The sequence below is a fragment of the Pseudocercospora fijiensis genome, assembly GCF_000340215.1.
Source record: "Pseudocercospora fijiensis CIRAD86 unplaced genomic scaffold MYCFIscaffold_5, whole genome shotgun sequence".
NCBI lineage: Eukaryota > Fungi > Ascomycota > Dothideomycetes > Mycosphaerellales > Mycosphaerellaceae > Pseudocercospora > Pseudocercospora fijiensis.
The window spans coordinates 4360886-4374355 of record NW_006921536.1 but is presented as its reverse complement, the minus strand read 5'-3'; the positions used below and the strand labels follow the sequence as shown (position 1 = coordinate 4374355).

Here is a 13470-nt window from a genome sequence, read left to right as displayed (position 1 = left end):
CATGTATGGTGATGACTGGAGTGGCAGTGTGGCAGTGGCACTACTCGACGCCCTCGGACACGCGCCCAATTGTGCTGGGACGACAGCGTGCTGACACCTCTCACATTTGCTCCCCGGCATACTCGACAAGCGCACCGGCCCACGGGCCTCGGCGTCGGGGCCTGACATCCACCTTCAAGCTCCGCAGGCCGTTCCTGCGCAAGCGACCGGCATCATCCCAGCCAGCTGGCGACGAGGCCTGCGCACCATGGCTGCCAGCTGCCAGCCTGCCACCCAAAGGCGCCCCCGGTCGTCCGGCAGCGTGCCCATGTCGTGCAGTGCTGATCGGTTCCAGTGCCAGTGCCAGTGCCAGTGCCATTTCTCTGCGCTGCGCTGCGCTGCGCTGCGCTGTTCTGACCTCTGCCTCGATTACCAACACCGTCATCACACGGCCTCTGCGCCATCGCCCTCGAGTGTCCTTCGTTTCCGCTCTGCCCACTGCCCACATAAGCAAGCCTCCTGCAGCCGTGAACTTTCAGCATCCACCGCTTCTAGCGTCCGTTGATCGTGAACGCCCAAACGCGATGCCCGCCGCGCAATGACGACGCCCATTATTGCTCCACCGACCGACGCGCCACATCTCCAATCTCACCATCATGCCAACGTGAACCTCAAGCACACCTACGCCAATCCTGAGGCACATGCCCATACCAAGCGCTCACTTCCCGCCCTCACAACAATAATGCAGCACGCCCCCGACACCACCAACCAGGCTCCTGATACTCCAGACACCACGCGCCGCAAGAGACTATCCTTCTTCGCTCGCTCCAGCTCAGATGCCTCGACCAAAGACAGGCCTCGTCCGCCAATGCAGCCGGCAACGTCCAACCCACGAGTCGTCCACATCGAGCCTTGGAACATTCAACTCAGACGACCAGGCACCGCCAATGGCGAGCAACGACGACGAACCACTGATCCACTCGGAAGCATTCGCAACTCTCTGTTCGGGGGCAACAAGAAGAGCTCGGGAGCGAACGGTCCAATCCCGACGATACCACCGACCAGTCGACGAGCACGCCACAGTCATACCATCGACACTTCTGGCATGCAGCCAGCCAATACTGCACTCATCCCCTTCACTTCTCCTCTCCGACCTGAAGAGCAGAGGCCTCCGTCACGGCAAGCTCAGGAGTTCAAAAGCGAGAAGGACTGTGAGTATCAGAATCCATCGCGTCAATTCATCACTCTAACCCGCTCTCGCAGACTATCATCACCGCAAGAAGTCGTCCATATCCCCTCCCTTCAACTTTCAACATGTGACACATACTTCCAGACGACATCTTCCCAGACTAGACACCGTCGATGAAAAGGAGCTACCTCAGAAATTCTGGGCTGCGAATGCCAGACCGCATGACACGCTGGAAGACATGCCTGCAGACGCCATAGCGCAAGACACGGCACGCTTAGTCGCTCAATCCGCTGACTTGGAACGCCCAGCTACAGCAACAACTCAAACGCCTCAAGCCGACTTTGGAGTGCGTCAGAGTCAGGATGAAACCAGATTCGACGAGGCGCGAGATACGAAAATTAATCCACATTCATTCCACGACCAATTCGAATCCGGCACATCCCCATTGCGCTCTCCGAAGCACCACTCTTCAATGGGAGCACTCAATTCACCAAGTCCCAGTAGTGCGGCTCACTCGATCCATCATCTCAGGAACCAGGGTTCGTTTGATGCTTCCCCACAAGCCACGCGTGGACCGCCACGTGCCCACGCGCACCAGAGACAGCAATCCAAGAGCATGATGATCGATTCCACGCCACCGCCAGAGACTTTGTCCAGTGCGAAGATTACCAGACTGCCGGAACGAAGACCACCCGCTCAACCCTTACCACCACTCCCTGGGCCACCACCCGCTCACGCCATCAATCCACCTGGACATGTGGTCAAAAAGCAGCTATCCAAGGGATCGGTAGCGTCGCGACAGAGCGGCACTGGTCTGTTGCCGCTACCACCTAGCATGGCTGTGAAGAAAGCGGCGTCGGTACAATCCAAGTTATCGGCCAAGTCATGTGGCACTTCAATTAGCTCGGCATCGAAGAGGACCGACATCCTCGAAGAACCCAACTGGGAGGATGACATCGACTTTGCTTTCGAGCAGGGTGCAGAGGCCATGTGCGACTTTGACTGGGAGAGTTTAGCCGCGCCGCTTCGAGAAGAAGACGAGGAGGTCGAGCAGGCACCGCCGCCTGTAGCCTCGCCGCCATTATCGGACCAAAGCACACCAGGCAGCGCAGGCAGTGGAGGTGTGCGACTGTCAGGCTGGCTCGAGCAACCTGCCGCATGCCGCTCCGAGCCTTGGATCACGGGAAGTGTCGGCACGCCAGATTCTTCTGACGTGCAGCACAAACGTGGTTCCTCGGTCGGACATCGCGGCTTCTTGGCTGCAAGGCGTGCAAGCAGCGATTCCGTGCCGCCGAAAATGCCCAAGACACCGCCAATGCTGGAACTGGTCAATGGATCTCACGTGGGCGCTTCCCACCCTACCACCTTCATCCTCACGAGTGCTGACGAGGTCGAGAACTCACCTGGCGGCTCGTCGACGTGCTTCCCAGTCCTTGACAGCACCATTGCAGAGTACCTTTCCGATCCGGAGAGCACACGCACAGGCAGCAGCAGTCGGCATCGCAAGTCGAGCTCGTATGGCTCGTACGAGAGCAGTGGTCGATCCCTCAAGACCGGAAGCGACACCACTCGCTGGTCATCTGCTTCGGCCTCCTCAATCCCGGACCTGCTCCACAGTCAAATGGCAAAGAAGGGTCGTCGTATTTCGAAGCCGCTGGAGTCTGTACCCCACAGTCCTGACTGTGAAGTGCCGCCTGCGCTGCCTCGTGAGGAATCTCCGGAAGCAATGGAGAAGACCATTGCTCCTGGCGCCAGGCCTCCGCCCTCCAACCGTGCAAGCTCTGATGGCCCCATCATAATGCGACGTCCAAGCAATCCCGGAGACAGGACCATACTCTTCCAGTCAGGCCGCGTGGTACAACGAGGTCGTAGCATGCTGCCTTCCCTCCGAGCGCAAATCCAGAGCATTCCCGTTTACCAGCAGGAGGGTGGGTGGATCTAGGAAATCTCTCACAAACTTCTGCCGCGACCGAGCTTGCGCCGCACACGAGCGGTCTCTCCTTTGTAGTCGTGAAGGATCTGATGACATGTGTTACGATTTATACGCGATTTGAGGTGTAGATGATGAACGGGACGGACATTCCTTTGGGGCGAGGACTGGGACTGATCGGGATGTTGAAAGAAAGTTCCGAAATTTTCAGGGGATGGGCATGTGCGAATTTCCGGAAAGAAAGGGACGAATATCGATATGCCTGCGTCTATTTTATGCTCGCGAGTGCTGTGCTTGTTTGTTTTTATGGTTCTTGATTAGGGGGCGAGATATACCCAAGTCATCCAGGAAGAGGGAATGGCGGCTTTTTGCTTTGTGCTTGAGACATTTACTGTGAAAGTATATGTACTACTACTACTACTACATTACTACGGCGGTTTCTCGGTCGTGTGGGAGAATTCGAGAGGTTTCTGAGCCAGCCCGTGATTTGGTCTTCTCCCAATCGCTGTTAAAGTCTTGTGTTGTGAATGGATGATGGATGAGAGTGAGCGAGGCAGCAGGTGGATCCGGGGTTTTCGGATGGCGCCGTGGTTGAAAGTCTAAAGTGGCGTTGCTGGGTGGAAGCCCGTCTCTGTTTGGCCGAGCTTCTTCTTGCTATGCCTCGTTTGGTGAATCGAATCGAATCGAGACTGACTCCCCTCGTCCCGGCGCTTGCACTGCACGTACGTACGTACAGTAATAATCAATCATCTACTCACTCCACGTTGACTCTTCGCTGCAACTTGCTCACTATATCTCCCGTGCAGCCTCAGCCTCAGCTTGGATTTGGACTTGGACTTGCTTACTATTCCATACCATACCACGAACGCTGCGCGCTGCGCGCATCGAACTCCTTTTTTGGCTTGGTTCACGCATTATGAGAAGAGACGCTGAAGATGGCGGTGCTTGAGCAGTCTTGGTACGGGATACATACATACAAACATGTGTACACTGCAGGATGTACTGATTGGGAGTGTGTAGGGTAAAAGTTCAAGAAAAGACATTTGGCAAATGGCTCAACAACAAACTCAAAGCACGAGATGTTCACATCAATGACCTGACCAGCGACCTCTCCGACGGTGTCGCCCTGATCCACCTCCTCGAGATCCTCTCCCAAGAGTCTCTGGGCCGATATGCCGCGCGACCCAAACTTCGAGTCCAAAGATTCGAGAATGTCAACATCGCCCTGGACTTCATCAAGAGCCGCAAGATCCAATTGACGAATATCGGGGCTGAAGATGTGGTCGATGGGAACCGCAAGATTATCCTTGGCCTGATATGGACGCTCATCTTGAGGTTTACCATCAGCGATATCAATGATCAGGGATTGAGCGCAAGAGAAGGACTGCTGTTGTGGTGTCAGCGGAAGACGGCATGCTATGATGAGGTGGATGTGAGGGACTTCTCGAGTAGTTGGAATGATGGCCTGGCCTTCTGTGCGCTTTTGGATATACACCGACCCGATCTGATTGATTATGATCAGCTGGACAAGAGCGATCACAGAGGCAATATGAAGCTGGCCTTCGATATTGCCAGCAAAGAGATTGGTATCCCAGAGCTCCTGGATGTCGAGGATGTGGCGGATGTGGCCAAGCCGGATGAGAGGTCGCTGATGACTTACATCGCATACTGGTTTCATGCTTTCTCACAGATGGAGAAGGTCGAAAATGCTGGTAGGAGAGTGGAGAAGTTTGTGTCGAACATGCAAGGTGCATGGGATATGCAGAACAACTATGAGCGGAGGATGCGTGCGTTGCTTCAGGCCATTGCAAGGCAGAGACTGGATTGGGAGCAGGCCCACTTTGACGGCACTTATGCGGATGCGAAAGAGCAGAGTCGGCAGTTTACGGGATACAAGCAGAAGAACAAGAGAGAATGGGTGGCGGAGAAGAGCGACCTCGCTGGTCTGCTCGGCAACATCAAGACGAAACTGAACACATACCGATTGCGACCTTACCAGCCGCCTCGAGACCTCAGTCTCGAAGCGCTGGACAATGCTTGGAACGGGCTTATGGACGCCGAACGGCATCGAAGCCAGATCATCAACAGCACCATCCGCGACATCAAGAACAATCTTCGAAAGTCATTTGCCGACAAAGCTAATGACTTTGCGCTTGCCCTCAAGACCATCAGTGTTAGCATATCTGGACTGGAAGGCGATGTGGAGGATCAGCTGGAGCATACATCGCAAATTTCACGCAACCTTCCACCTTTGGATCAGTACTTGGACATCATCGCCAACTTGGACACCCAATGCCAGGAAGCCAACATCGAAGAGAACGATTATACAACATACACATATGACGAATTGGCTTACGAGCTCAGCTTGGTCCGCTCCAGCGTCCAAAAGAAGCTCGCCTTCCTCGAAAACCAAATGGTCGCGCGAAACATGACGAACCTCACGCCTATCCAGCTCGAAGAGTTCGAATCCGTCTTCCGCCACTTCGACCGCGACCTCTCCAACTCCCTGCAGGAACTCGAATTCTCCGCCGCCCTCGCCTCGCTCGGCCTCGTGTACGACGAAACCGAAATGCACGAACGTTTCATCGACGTCGCCGGCCGCGACGGCAGCGTCTCGTTCGAACAATTCATCCGTTTCATGGTCGACGTCACCGAAGACCAGAATACCGCGGAACAGGTTTTTGAATCTTTTCGTGAAGTCGCCGACGGCAAGCCTTATGTTACGGAATTGGATCTTACGCATTCGCTTATTCCGGATGAGGTTGTGCAGCAGCTTGTGGAGTCTATGCCGGTGCACAAGGGGCCGGATTTACAGGAGGATCGCGATTTGCCTAAGTTTGATTATGTTAGGTTTATGGAGAGGTATCTTGGGAATGGAAATGGGGATGAGGAGGTGAATGGTCAGATTAATGGGAAATATCATTTTTAGGGAGATGGTGTGGAGGATTCTTTTGATCATGACGATGGAGAGGGTGAGCGGGGGGAGGTTTGGCTTTCTATGCCTTCGCCGACTCTTGATGGGGAGGTTTCTGAGGGTGAGGCTGAAGGGTGTAGGGCGGGGAGTGGGAGTTCGAGGTTGTTGTGAGGGGGGGGAGCTCGAATGCACAGAGTTGGAACTTGGAAGTGTTTCGGTTTTGGCATTTTTTGAGGGAGGGGAATTGTGATACCAAAGAATTGCAGAAGACTTGTTTTTTTCTGCGGTGGTTTTTATTATAGCGATGAGTGATGGAATGGCATGGGATGGGGATTGGGGCATGGGATGGATGATTGATTGATTGGATGGACAAGGTAGGGAGGAAAGTAGTTGTAGATGGAATTAATGCATGTGGTTATTTCAAGTCGAACTTTTTCCACATTGGTATCGGGTGAGATTGGATCAGCCGATGCAGGAGTGCCTCAGCATCCTTCCTCTCTCCAGCTATCGTTCCTTCTACTCACTGCAGGCAGCTCTAATGATCAATGGCCGAAGTGTGATGTCCGCTACAAGCTTCAGCGACAGACACCTTTTTCAGAACTCGTATGCTATCAGCTCCGGAGCTTCGAAGATATCTTTGAGGCCTGGGACAGTCAGTCACACTGCGCAGTGCGTGTTTCGAATTTTGAGCTTTTCAGAATATCTTATGCTCTTCTGCTGTTATACATCTAGATTTGAAGTTGAATGGTGAAATTTTTGGGGTGGGTTGGTGCTGGTTTTGAGGGAGGAGGGGGGAGCGCAAAGGGGGAGGACGAGGAGAGGATGATGGTAGAGGGGTGGGTGCTTTGAAAGATCTTGGATGGAGAATTCTCTCACGGCTCACCACCCCCTCTGCGCCAGCTACTCATATCACGACGGAGACTAGCACCCGGTATCACGAGAAATTTGGCTACAAACGCAGCCTTGCTGATTCTACTCAGTCTGAAACGTCGTAGAGAGCAAAAGAAGCACGGCGATAGCACAATCAACCCTCCAACGTCCCCGGATTCTTGAGCTGGCAGGTCTACCATCGGGGTTCAATCCCTCCCACATCGCCTCTGAACGACCTTGTCGCTGATATTGATGCGCACATATTCGACCATCTCTTTAGAGCCTATCCACTTGCCTGCTAATTCGTGCAAGACCAATTGATGATATTGGTACGTACCTTGAAAAAAAAAAGTTTGTCTGTCTTTTGAATGCTCGATCGACACAGCTGGGAGAATTTCCATGGCGTTCGATCAGAAATCGCGGGTCGATTCCAACGACGCTGCTGGTCTCGAGTTTTGAGGGAAGTAGGTAATCGCGTCGTACACATCGCCGATGAATTTCGAGTTAACTAACCATTTTGGCATCCGATCTGCGAGGTCTATCGCAAGCACTACCTTACGTTCTCCCTGGTTTTCGATACGAAGATGCCTTTTCGGGTATCATACTAAGCTCGTGAGGCCTGCTGTAGACACAGCGGATAGGCGGACGATGACGAGGTCGCCGTATAAGACTGTTCGGTATAGAAGATCTGCAATCAGGCTCATCTTGGTCTCACGACTTCGAATTTGCGACCTCGTTGTCTATATCAACACAGCTACCTACCTTATAGTCTGAGCAGAAAGACAGCATATGCTAAGGATTCTTTGTACTTGACGAAATTAAGCTTACCGATCGATGGAATCGATCAATCATCGCAGGTCTTTTCATAGTTAAGATCATATTCAAACTCATAAGGGTCATCTCTTGGTGGTCCCAAGGAAACCACTCGTCGGAAAATTGGCATGATCAATCAATCGTCTCTCCTGTTGATTTTCACGAGTAAGTTGCCTTCTATAACTTTTGAAATATTGAAAGTAGTAGCTTCTTTTTTCAAGAGTATCGGATCCAGGTGTCGCAGACGTTGAGACAAGGAGCCTTGGACTGCTATATACGATCAAGAAACGTATGAACGTTGAGCGTACCTTATGCTATCCTTTGCGTAGGTGTTGGAAGAGAAGATTAAGATCTCCGTGTCTAGTTTCGATTCCAGTGTATGTCCTGCGCGTGGCTTGCGATGTCTTGACTTCAGGATCGAGGCTAGATGAGAAATTATTACTACTACGCGGAACTGTTGCGCTGGTTGTGAAGACTCACATGGATGACTTCTCTTGGTCGACTGCCTCAAAATGGATGACTGACAGGCGAAGTGCCGGCACGCTTGGCTGTGCCTCTTCGCCAGTAACGTTTTAGACCATGCTGCCAATGATCAACGGGAATACTACACCTTGGAGGTGCAGAAATCCATTGTACCATCTCGTCTCTTCTCCAAAGGGCCACGACCGGCTTAGATACTCTTCACACTTGCTCATGTTGGATTTTTCAAAGGTACTGCACACGGTCGTGTCTTGGAATCCGGCATCATGATTTCAATACCAGACACATGCACAGAATCTTCCCATGGTTCTGTTCTCAAATGAAGTCATGGTCAGAGTCTGATGTACGCGTACGTCTGACTGAAGGACGGGCACTTTCTGGGAGCCTTTGGTATGTCAGCTGAAGAAGTCCAATGAGACTTTGTACGTTATGAAAGTACTGCCGCAATGAATGTGTTCCGGACTGCTCGCCGATCCAGCCGGAATGCGTTTCATAATAGCCTCAAAACAAAGCATGACAAAGTGACTTGGTCTCTTCCCGCCCCAAGTCAGCGACTCAAGTTAGATGGATGCCTCCCAGCATGGCGAGCTCCTCCTCCTCCTCCGCAGCCTATGTGGCTGTCCCCAGCACGAGCAGCTGATAGGTCGTTCACATGAAGCTTGTTGCCTCGATCGGGGAGTTGGCATACGAAGAGTTGTTAGACGGCGCCATACATATTCCGAGTGCTGAAGAAGGGCTGGCTGTTCGATTGTATGGACGCTATCCTCGGCCATGATGCATACGTAGGTGAAAGTGCCTCAATCAGAGTGTAAATTACATGTAGCTCAGGGCGCAAGGGGACGGCGATGACGGCAGGTTTGGAAGGATTGGTGTGAGCTCACAGCTCAGCTTCTCGCTCAGTGTTCCGGGCGTAGTTCTGTACTTGACGCTTGAGATCCATGGCTGATGGGGAATGCTGCGACTGAAGGGCTACGAAGCTGCATCCGCAATCCGACGGCAGATGAGTTTTCATCTGGAATTCCCGCAGCATGAAGGGAACGTTGACAGCGAAGGCAAGAAGATGAATGGTGAAGTGCGATGAAAGTGCCGAAGTTTGACCGTGGCCGGGGCAAGCGCGGAAATCTCGCCAAGCCATTCGCACCCTCTGTCCATTTTCGACTCGCTTCGGCTTCGACTTCGATCTCCAGTTGCACGTCGCATTATCGCCCAACGAATAAATACCGTCGCAATGGCACCAAAGGACGCAGCAAAGGGCAAGGGCAGTAAGTGAAGGCCGGAAACGAGGCGCGAAGGTGTACTTAGCACGAGACTTGCGCTTCCTCGAATTCCATCCGCAGGAAGAAGAAGTTACTGACATGTGTACAGAGGCCGGCAAGTCCAGCAAGCCATCCGCAAAGGCTTCGGCGGCAGCAAAGGCCACTCTTCGCGGAGTAAGCAGTCTCCCAATACCTTGAGGCGTGTCAGAGAACCCATCATTCTGACGGCCTGTCTTCACTACAGGTCAACTCGCACAAGGTCACCAAGGTCCGAAAGAGCACCTCTTTCCACCTCCCAAAGACCCTCACCATCTCGCGTGCGCCAAAGTACCCACGCAAGTCGATCCCATCGCAGCCACGCCTCGATGCCGGCAAGGTCATCATCCACCCTCTCAACACTGAGAGCGCCATGAAGAAGATTGAGGAGCACAACACCCTCGTCTTCATGGTGGATGTCAAGGCGAACAAGAGACAGATCAAGGAGGCTCTCAAGAAGCTGTACGATGTTGATTGCATCAAGATCAACACTCTCATCCGGTATGCCAGAACAATGTCGAATTATCCGTGGACTCTGAGACTAACACTGTTGCAGCCCAGATGGTTCCAAGAAGGCTTTCGCGCGCCTAACCCCAGATGTCGATGCTCTCGACATTGCTGCCACCAAGCTTGCCATCGTCTAAGCTGGTGCGTCAAAAGTTCAGAAGTCTCGCAGTTAGCATGGGCGTTCCGGCGCATGGCCTACAGAATGGGCTTGGAAGGAGGATCACGATTTCGCCGAAATGGCATTGCGACCTGGCAGGATACCCAGCGCGCCAGCCTTTGGCAGTGTGTAGAATCTCACATACGACTGCCATGCTATCATGCTTGACTTCATTTTTCATGCTTTTTGTCCTCTCGGTAGCCGGCGGCGTTGCTCCGAGAACGCATTTATTTTCGTGCTCTCAGGTTATGCCTTGTAAATTCTCCTGACACCATGTCTAGTGGCAGTGGATCATCTTACGTGGAGTGGTCTTTGACCAACGCTATTACTCTGTAACGAGCGAAAGTCATGATCGTAGTACATCCATCTAGATCGCGTCCTGTGCATCCTACCTTCACGGCTTTTTCAGTCATGCCTGTCTTGCTCTTCTTAATCGGTACATATTGTACAGTTTATTCTGTCCTCGCCATCTGTCAGAGCGCCGCAATACCGCACCGCACGCAGCTCGAGTGACTTCTTACGCCTCTCCAGCGCCATGCCATGTAATGCTATATGCACATGCAACCCATCATATCATACAATGCCATTATCTCAGACCGTCTATATCTGGCGCATCTTCTCGAGATGCCGAATAACGGTCATCTGCGAATCCATAAAGCGGTCTACACAATTGCGCATGCATGGCTCTTCGTATCGATCGAGTTGTCCGGATGATATCTTTGAGGTCACGCATTTTCGGAAGCAGGTATCGGTCAAAGTGTGGATAGCTGGGCGCATGTCAGCAAGATGGCTCAAGCACATGCGATGAAGACAGCCATACTCTGCTGAATCTGAGCCTTCTGGGCCTCGTTGACGACGAATTGATTGAGCTCCTGCTTGTCCTGAGCGGACATGTTGCCCAGAGCTTGCGCGGTCTCGGGCCCAATATTCAGTTGATCCATGGTGTGCGGTGGTTGTTGGGTTGTGGTTGATATCTGCTGCAGGTGGTGGATGCGATGGATGCGCCACAAAGAAACACCGTGACAGCGGGACCTGGTCGTCTATCTTTTCACAACGCGAGTCACCTCATGGGAGGCCTGTGATTGGTCGGTGAGCGTAGCGTGGGGTTGGCCGCTGTGAAGAGGTCGAAAACTTCGGCTTGTTGAATCTCTCAACATCGCCAACAAACTGCGCAGTCCAGGTCACTGTACCAGGGTCGATCTTTCACCATCTTACACCCTCTCTCCCCAAATCGACCAACACTATACCGCCATGGCAGAGCCAATCCGCAATCGAGCGGCGCCGCCTACCGCACCGTGAGTTTAGACCCTTCCCGAGCAGAAAACACTCACACCGCACATCCAAGTCTGTTTGATATCACTGCTCAACGACCACTCATGCTGATGGAATGGACACCAGAACGCCGCAAAACACCCCAGCAAACAATGCTCCCATCTCCTCGCATGCCCAGGCGCCTGGCGTCTCCAGCATCAAGGAAGGTATGTTGTGCATACAATGCTCTGCCCAAAACACCCTCGCCACGTCCCCGCCAGGCTGACAAGAATTCTCTGCAGAGGACCTTGACCGCGCAGCCGCCGCTTCCATCTTCGCCCAGAACCCGCGCCTCGTGAGCATGATGCACAGCAAGTTAAACTCCTTGGTGGGCAAGTCCTCTGGCTACGTCGAGTCGCTGCCTGCGCCAGTACGAAAACGCGTCGCGGGTCTGAAGGGCGTGCAGAAGGAGCACTCCAAGCTTGAAGCTCAGTTCCAAGAAGAGGTTCTCGAGCTTGAGAAGCGATTTTTCGCCAAGTTCACTCCTCTCTACGAGAAGCGCGCCAAGATCGTCAATGGCGAACTTGAGCCGACCGAAGCTGAGATCGAGGCCGGCGAGGAGGATGAGGAAGAAGATGAGGAAGCCGTGGCAGTAAAGTCAGAGACCGACGCGGCTACATCAGGCGCCGACGAAAAGGGTATCCCAGAGTTCTGGCTGAGCGCCATGAAGAACTCTTCGCTCGCGGAGACCATCACCCTCCGCGACGAGGAGGCCCTCAAGTTCCTGACTGACATTCGCATGGAGTACCTTGACCGCCCAGGTTTCCGCTTGATCTTCGAATTCGCCGAGAACCCATTCTTCACCAACAAGACCCTCTCCAAGACATACTTCTACCAAGAAGAGAACGGATACGGTGGTGACTTCATCTACGACCACGCCGAGGGTGACAAGATTGACTGGAAGGCTGGCCAGGACTTGACTGTCAAGGTTGAGAGCAAGAAGCAGAGGAACAAGAGTAAGCGTAGCAGGATAGCATTCGATGAGATCTTGGCTAACAAAAGTGCAGACACCAAGCAGACTCGCATTGTCAAGAAGACCATCCCCACACCATCATTCTTCGACTTCTTCAACCCAGCCACACCCCCGGCAGACGACGATGAGGAGATTGACGAGGAGATTGAGGCCAAGCTCGAGCTCGACTACCAGCTCGGTGAGGATATCAAGGAGAAGCTCATTCCACGTGCCATTGATTGGTTCACTGGCGAGGCTCTTCAGTTCGAGCAGGGCCTTGACGACTTCGACGAGGATGACTTCGAAGATGAAGACGACGAGGACGATGATGAGGATGACCGGGATGAGGATGATGAGGACGAGGACGATGATGAGGTTTGTTGAGCTCCCCTTAACATGACATTTGGATCGCTTACTAACGATGCAGTAGGAGGAAGGTGGCAAGCCTAAGCAGGAGGCCGCCGAGTGCAAGCAAAGCTAGACGATGAAAGCTCTCTCGTCTGAGTGATACCCGCCTCTGCATCATCGAGCATATACGTCTGGAAGTGCATCTGTCACTTCATATTCCCATCATCAGCATGAGACCGATCAGCGATAGACCAGCCCAACGGAGGCTTGTACATTGACCCACATCCTATTCTCCTTCGACGACCACATCAACACCCTGTCGAGGACTTCAACGACGCTCACGCTCCTTACGACCCAACATTATCCCGAAAGTTGTCATTGCATCGGCCGGCGTTGCTCTCTTTGTTGCTTATTTGTGATCAATTGATGCTTAATTATCATGCGAGGAAAGCGGCAGTAGCCTGACCGAAAGTGAAAGCACGGGAAGACGGCGAAATTACTGGAATCGGCGCGGTACAGAGGATATGGAAGGGGGAGGCTATATGCTAGTTGTGTTTTTCTCACACCCTGCGATGTCTGCTGCTCGGTCAACGTATTCGAATCCTAGCGAGGAGGTAGATAGTGTTTGAAAGCTATGCTTTGTGCGATGTCTATCTGCAGATTCTCAATCAAGGGCCATGTCCATACGCATTCTCAACTCCATCGCTATGCTTATATGCTGGGTATCT

General features: G+C 52.9%; 7 protein-coding genes across 7 annotated transcripts; 5 read left to right on the top strand and 2 right to left on the bottom strand.

Moving 5' to 3' along the window:
• Positions 1 to 490: 490 nt before the first annotated feature.
• Positions 491 to 2266, top strand: MYCFIDRAFT_208087 (uncharacterized protein; the record flags this gene model as incomplete). The annotated part of the gene is made up of 2 exons (XM_007929531.1): positions 491 to 1190; positions 1243 to 2266. Coding segments are annotated over exons 1-2 (1635 nt in total), but the record flags the coding sequence as incomplete, so codon positions are not given.
• A 1629-nt stretch (positions 2267 to 3895) lies between these two features.
• Positions 3896 to 6434, top strand: MYCFIDRAFT_88365 (uncharacterized protein). The gene is made up of 2 exons (XM_007929530.1): positions 3896 to 4056; positions 4119 to 6434. Exons 1-2 carry the CDS (start codon positions 4034 to 4036, stop codon positions 6025 to 6027), a joined length of 1932 nt encoding a protein of 643 aa, XP_007927721.1. The 5' UTR covers positions 3896 to 4033; the 3' UTR covers positions 6028 to 6434.
• On the top strand, positions 6422 to 7065 carry MYCFIDRAFT_175871 (uncharacterized protein; the record flags this gene model as incomplete). Its single annotated transcript, XM_007929529.1, has 5 exons — positions 6422 to 6568; positions 6611 to 6668; positions 6703 to 6759; positions 6796 to 7000; positions 7032 to 7065. 5 exons carry the CDS (start codon positions 6422 to 6424, stop codon positions 7063 to 7065), a joined length of 501 nt encoding a protein of 166 aa, XP_007927720.1.
• A 23-nt stretch (positions 7066 to 7088) lies between these two features.
• Positions 7089 to 9375, bottom strand: MYCFIDRAFT_175870 (uncharacterized protein; the record flags this gene model as incomplete). Its single annotated transcript, XM_007929528.1, has 18 exons — positions 7089 to 7239; positions 7266 to 7324; positions 7368 to 7448; positions 7488 to 7592; positions 7633 to 7652; positions 7692 to 7806; positions 7859 to 7965; positions 7993 to 8201; positions 8238 to 8277; positions 8306 to 8385; positions 8418 to 8425; positions 8455 to 8489; positions 8523 to 8675; positions 8731 to 8841; positions 8879 to 8934; positions 8993 to 9144; positions 9171 to 9319; positions 9351 to 9375. The coding sequence occupies 18 exons, from the start codon at positions 9373 to 9375 to the stop codon at positions 7089 to 7091; spliced, it is 1656 nt and encodes a 551-aa protein (XP_007927719.1).
• Positions 9376 to 9386: 11 nt separating this feature from the next.
• Positions 9387 to 10303, top strand: MYCFIDRAFT_52665 (uncharacterized protein). Its single transcript, XM_007928859.1, has 4 exons — positions 9387 to 9437; positions 9541 to 9605; positions 9676 to 9968; positions 10024 to 10303. Exons 1-4 carry the CDS (start codon positions 9404 to 9406, stop codon positions 10109 to 10111), a joined length of 480 nt encoding a protein of 159 aa, XP_007927050.1. The 5' UTR covers positions 9387 to 9403; the 3' UTR covers positions 10112 to 10303.
• A 428-nt stretch (positions 10304 to 10731) lies between these two features.
• Positions 10732 to 11024, bottom strand: MYCFIDRAFT_40276 (uncharacterized protein; the record flags this gene model as incomplete). The annotated part of the gene is made up of 2 exons (XM_007928794.1): positions 10732 to 10898; positions 10952 to 11024. The coding sequence occupies 2 exons, from the start codon at positions 11022 to 11024 to the stop codon at positions 10732 to 10734; spliced, it is 240 nt and encodes a 79-aa protein (XP_007926985.1).
• A 488-nt stretch (positions 11025 to 11512) lies between these two features.
• MYCFIDRAFT_59494 (uncharacterized protein) lies at positions 11513 to 13425 on the top strand. The gene is made up of 4 exons (XM_007928894.1): positions 11513 to 11609; positions 11685 to 12398; positions 12450 to 12769; positions 12825 to 13425. Exons 1-4 carry the CDS (start codon positions 11519 to 11521, stop codon positions 12873 to 12875), a joined length of 1176 nt encoding a protein of 391 aa, XP_007927085.1. The 5' UTR covers positions 11513 to 11518; the 3' UTR covers positions 12876 to 13425.
• The last annotated feature ends 45 nt before the right edge of the window (positions 13426 to 13470 follow it).

What these genes read in the sequence shown, in the direction of transcription:
- MYCFIDRAFT_88365 (XM_007929530.1), top strand. Translation starts at nt 4,034, where the DNA reads ATGGCGGTGCTTGAGCAGTCTTG. An exon ending in GCGGTGCTTGAGCAGTCTTG is followed by an intron (nt 4,057 to 4,118) that starts GTACGGGATACA and finishes GGGAGTGTGTAG; the next exon opens with GGTAAAAGTTCAAGAAAAGA.
- MYCFIDRAFT_52665 (XM_007928859.1), top strand. Translation starts at nt 9,404, where the DNA reads ATGGCACCAAAGGACGCAGCAAAGGGCAAGGGCA. An exon ending in CGCAGCAAAGGGCAAGGGCA is followed by an intron (nt 9,438 to 9,540) that starts GTAAGTGAAGGC and finishes ACATGTGTACAG; the next exon opens with AGGCCGGCAAGTCCAGCAAG. An exon ending in CAAAGGCCACTCTTCGCGGA is followed by an intron (nt 9,606 to 9,675) that starts GTAAGCAGTCTC and finishes TCTTCACTACAG; the next exon opens with GTCAACTCGCACAAGGTCAC.
- MYCFIDRAFT_59494 (XM_007928894.1), top strand. Translation starts at nt 11,519, where the DNA reads ATGGACACCAGAACGCCGCAAAACACCCCAGCAAACAATGCTCCCATC. An exon ending in CGTCTCCAGCATCAAGGAAG is followed by an intron (nt 11,610 to 11,684) that starts GTATGTTGTGCA and finishes AATTCTCTGCAG; the next exon opens with AGGACCTTGACCGCGCAGCC. An exon ending in AGGACGAGGACGATGATGAG is followed by an intron (nt 12,770 to 12,824) that starts GTTTGTTGAGCT and finishes ACGATGCAGTAG; the next exon opens with GAGGAAGGTGGCAAGCCTAA.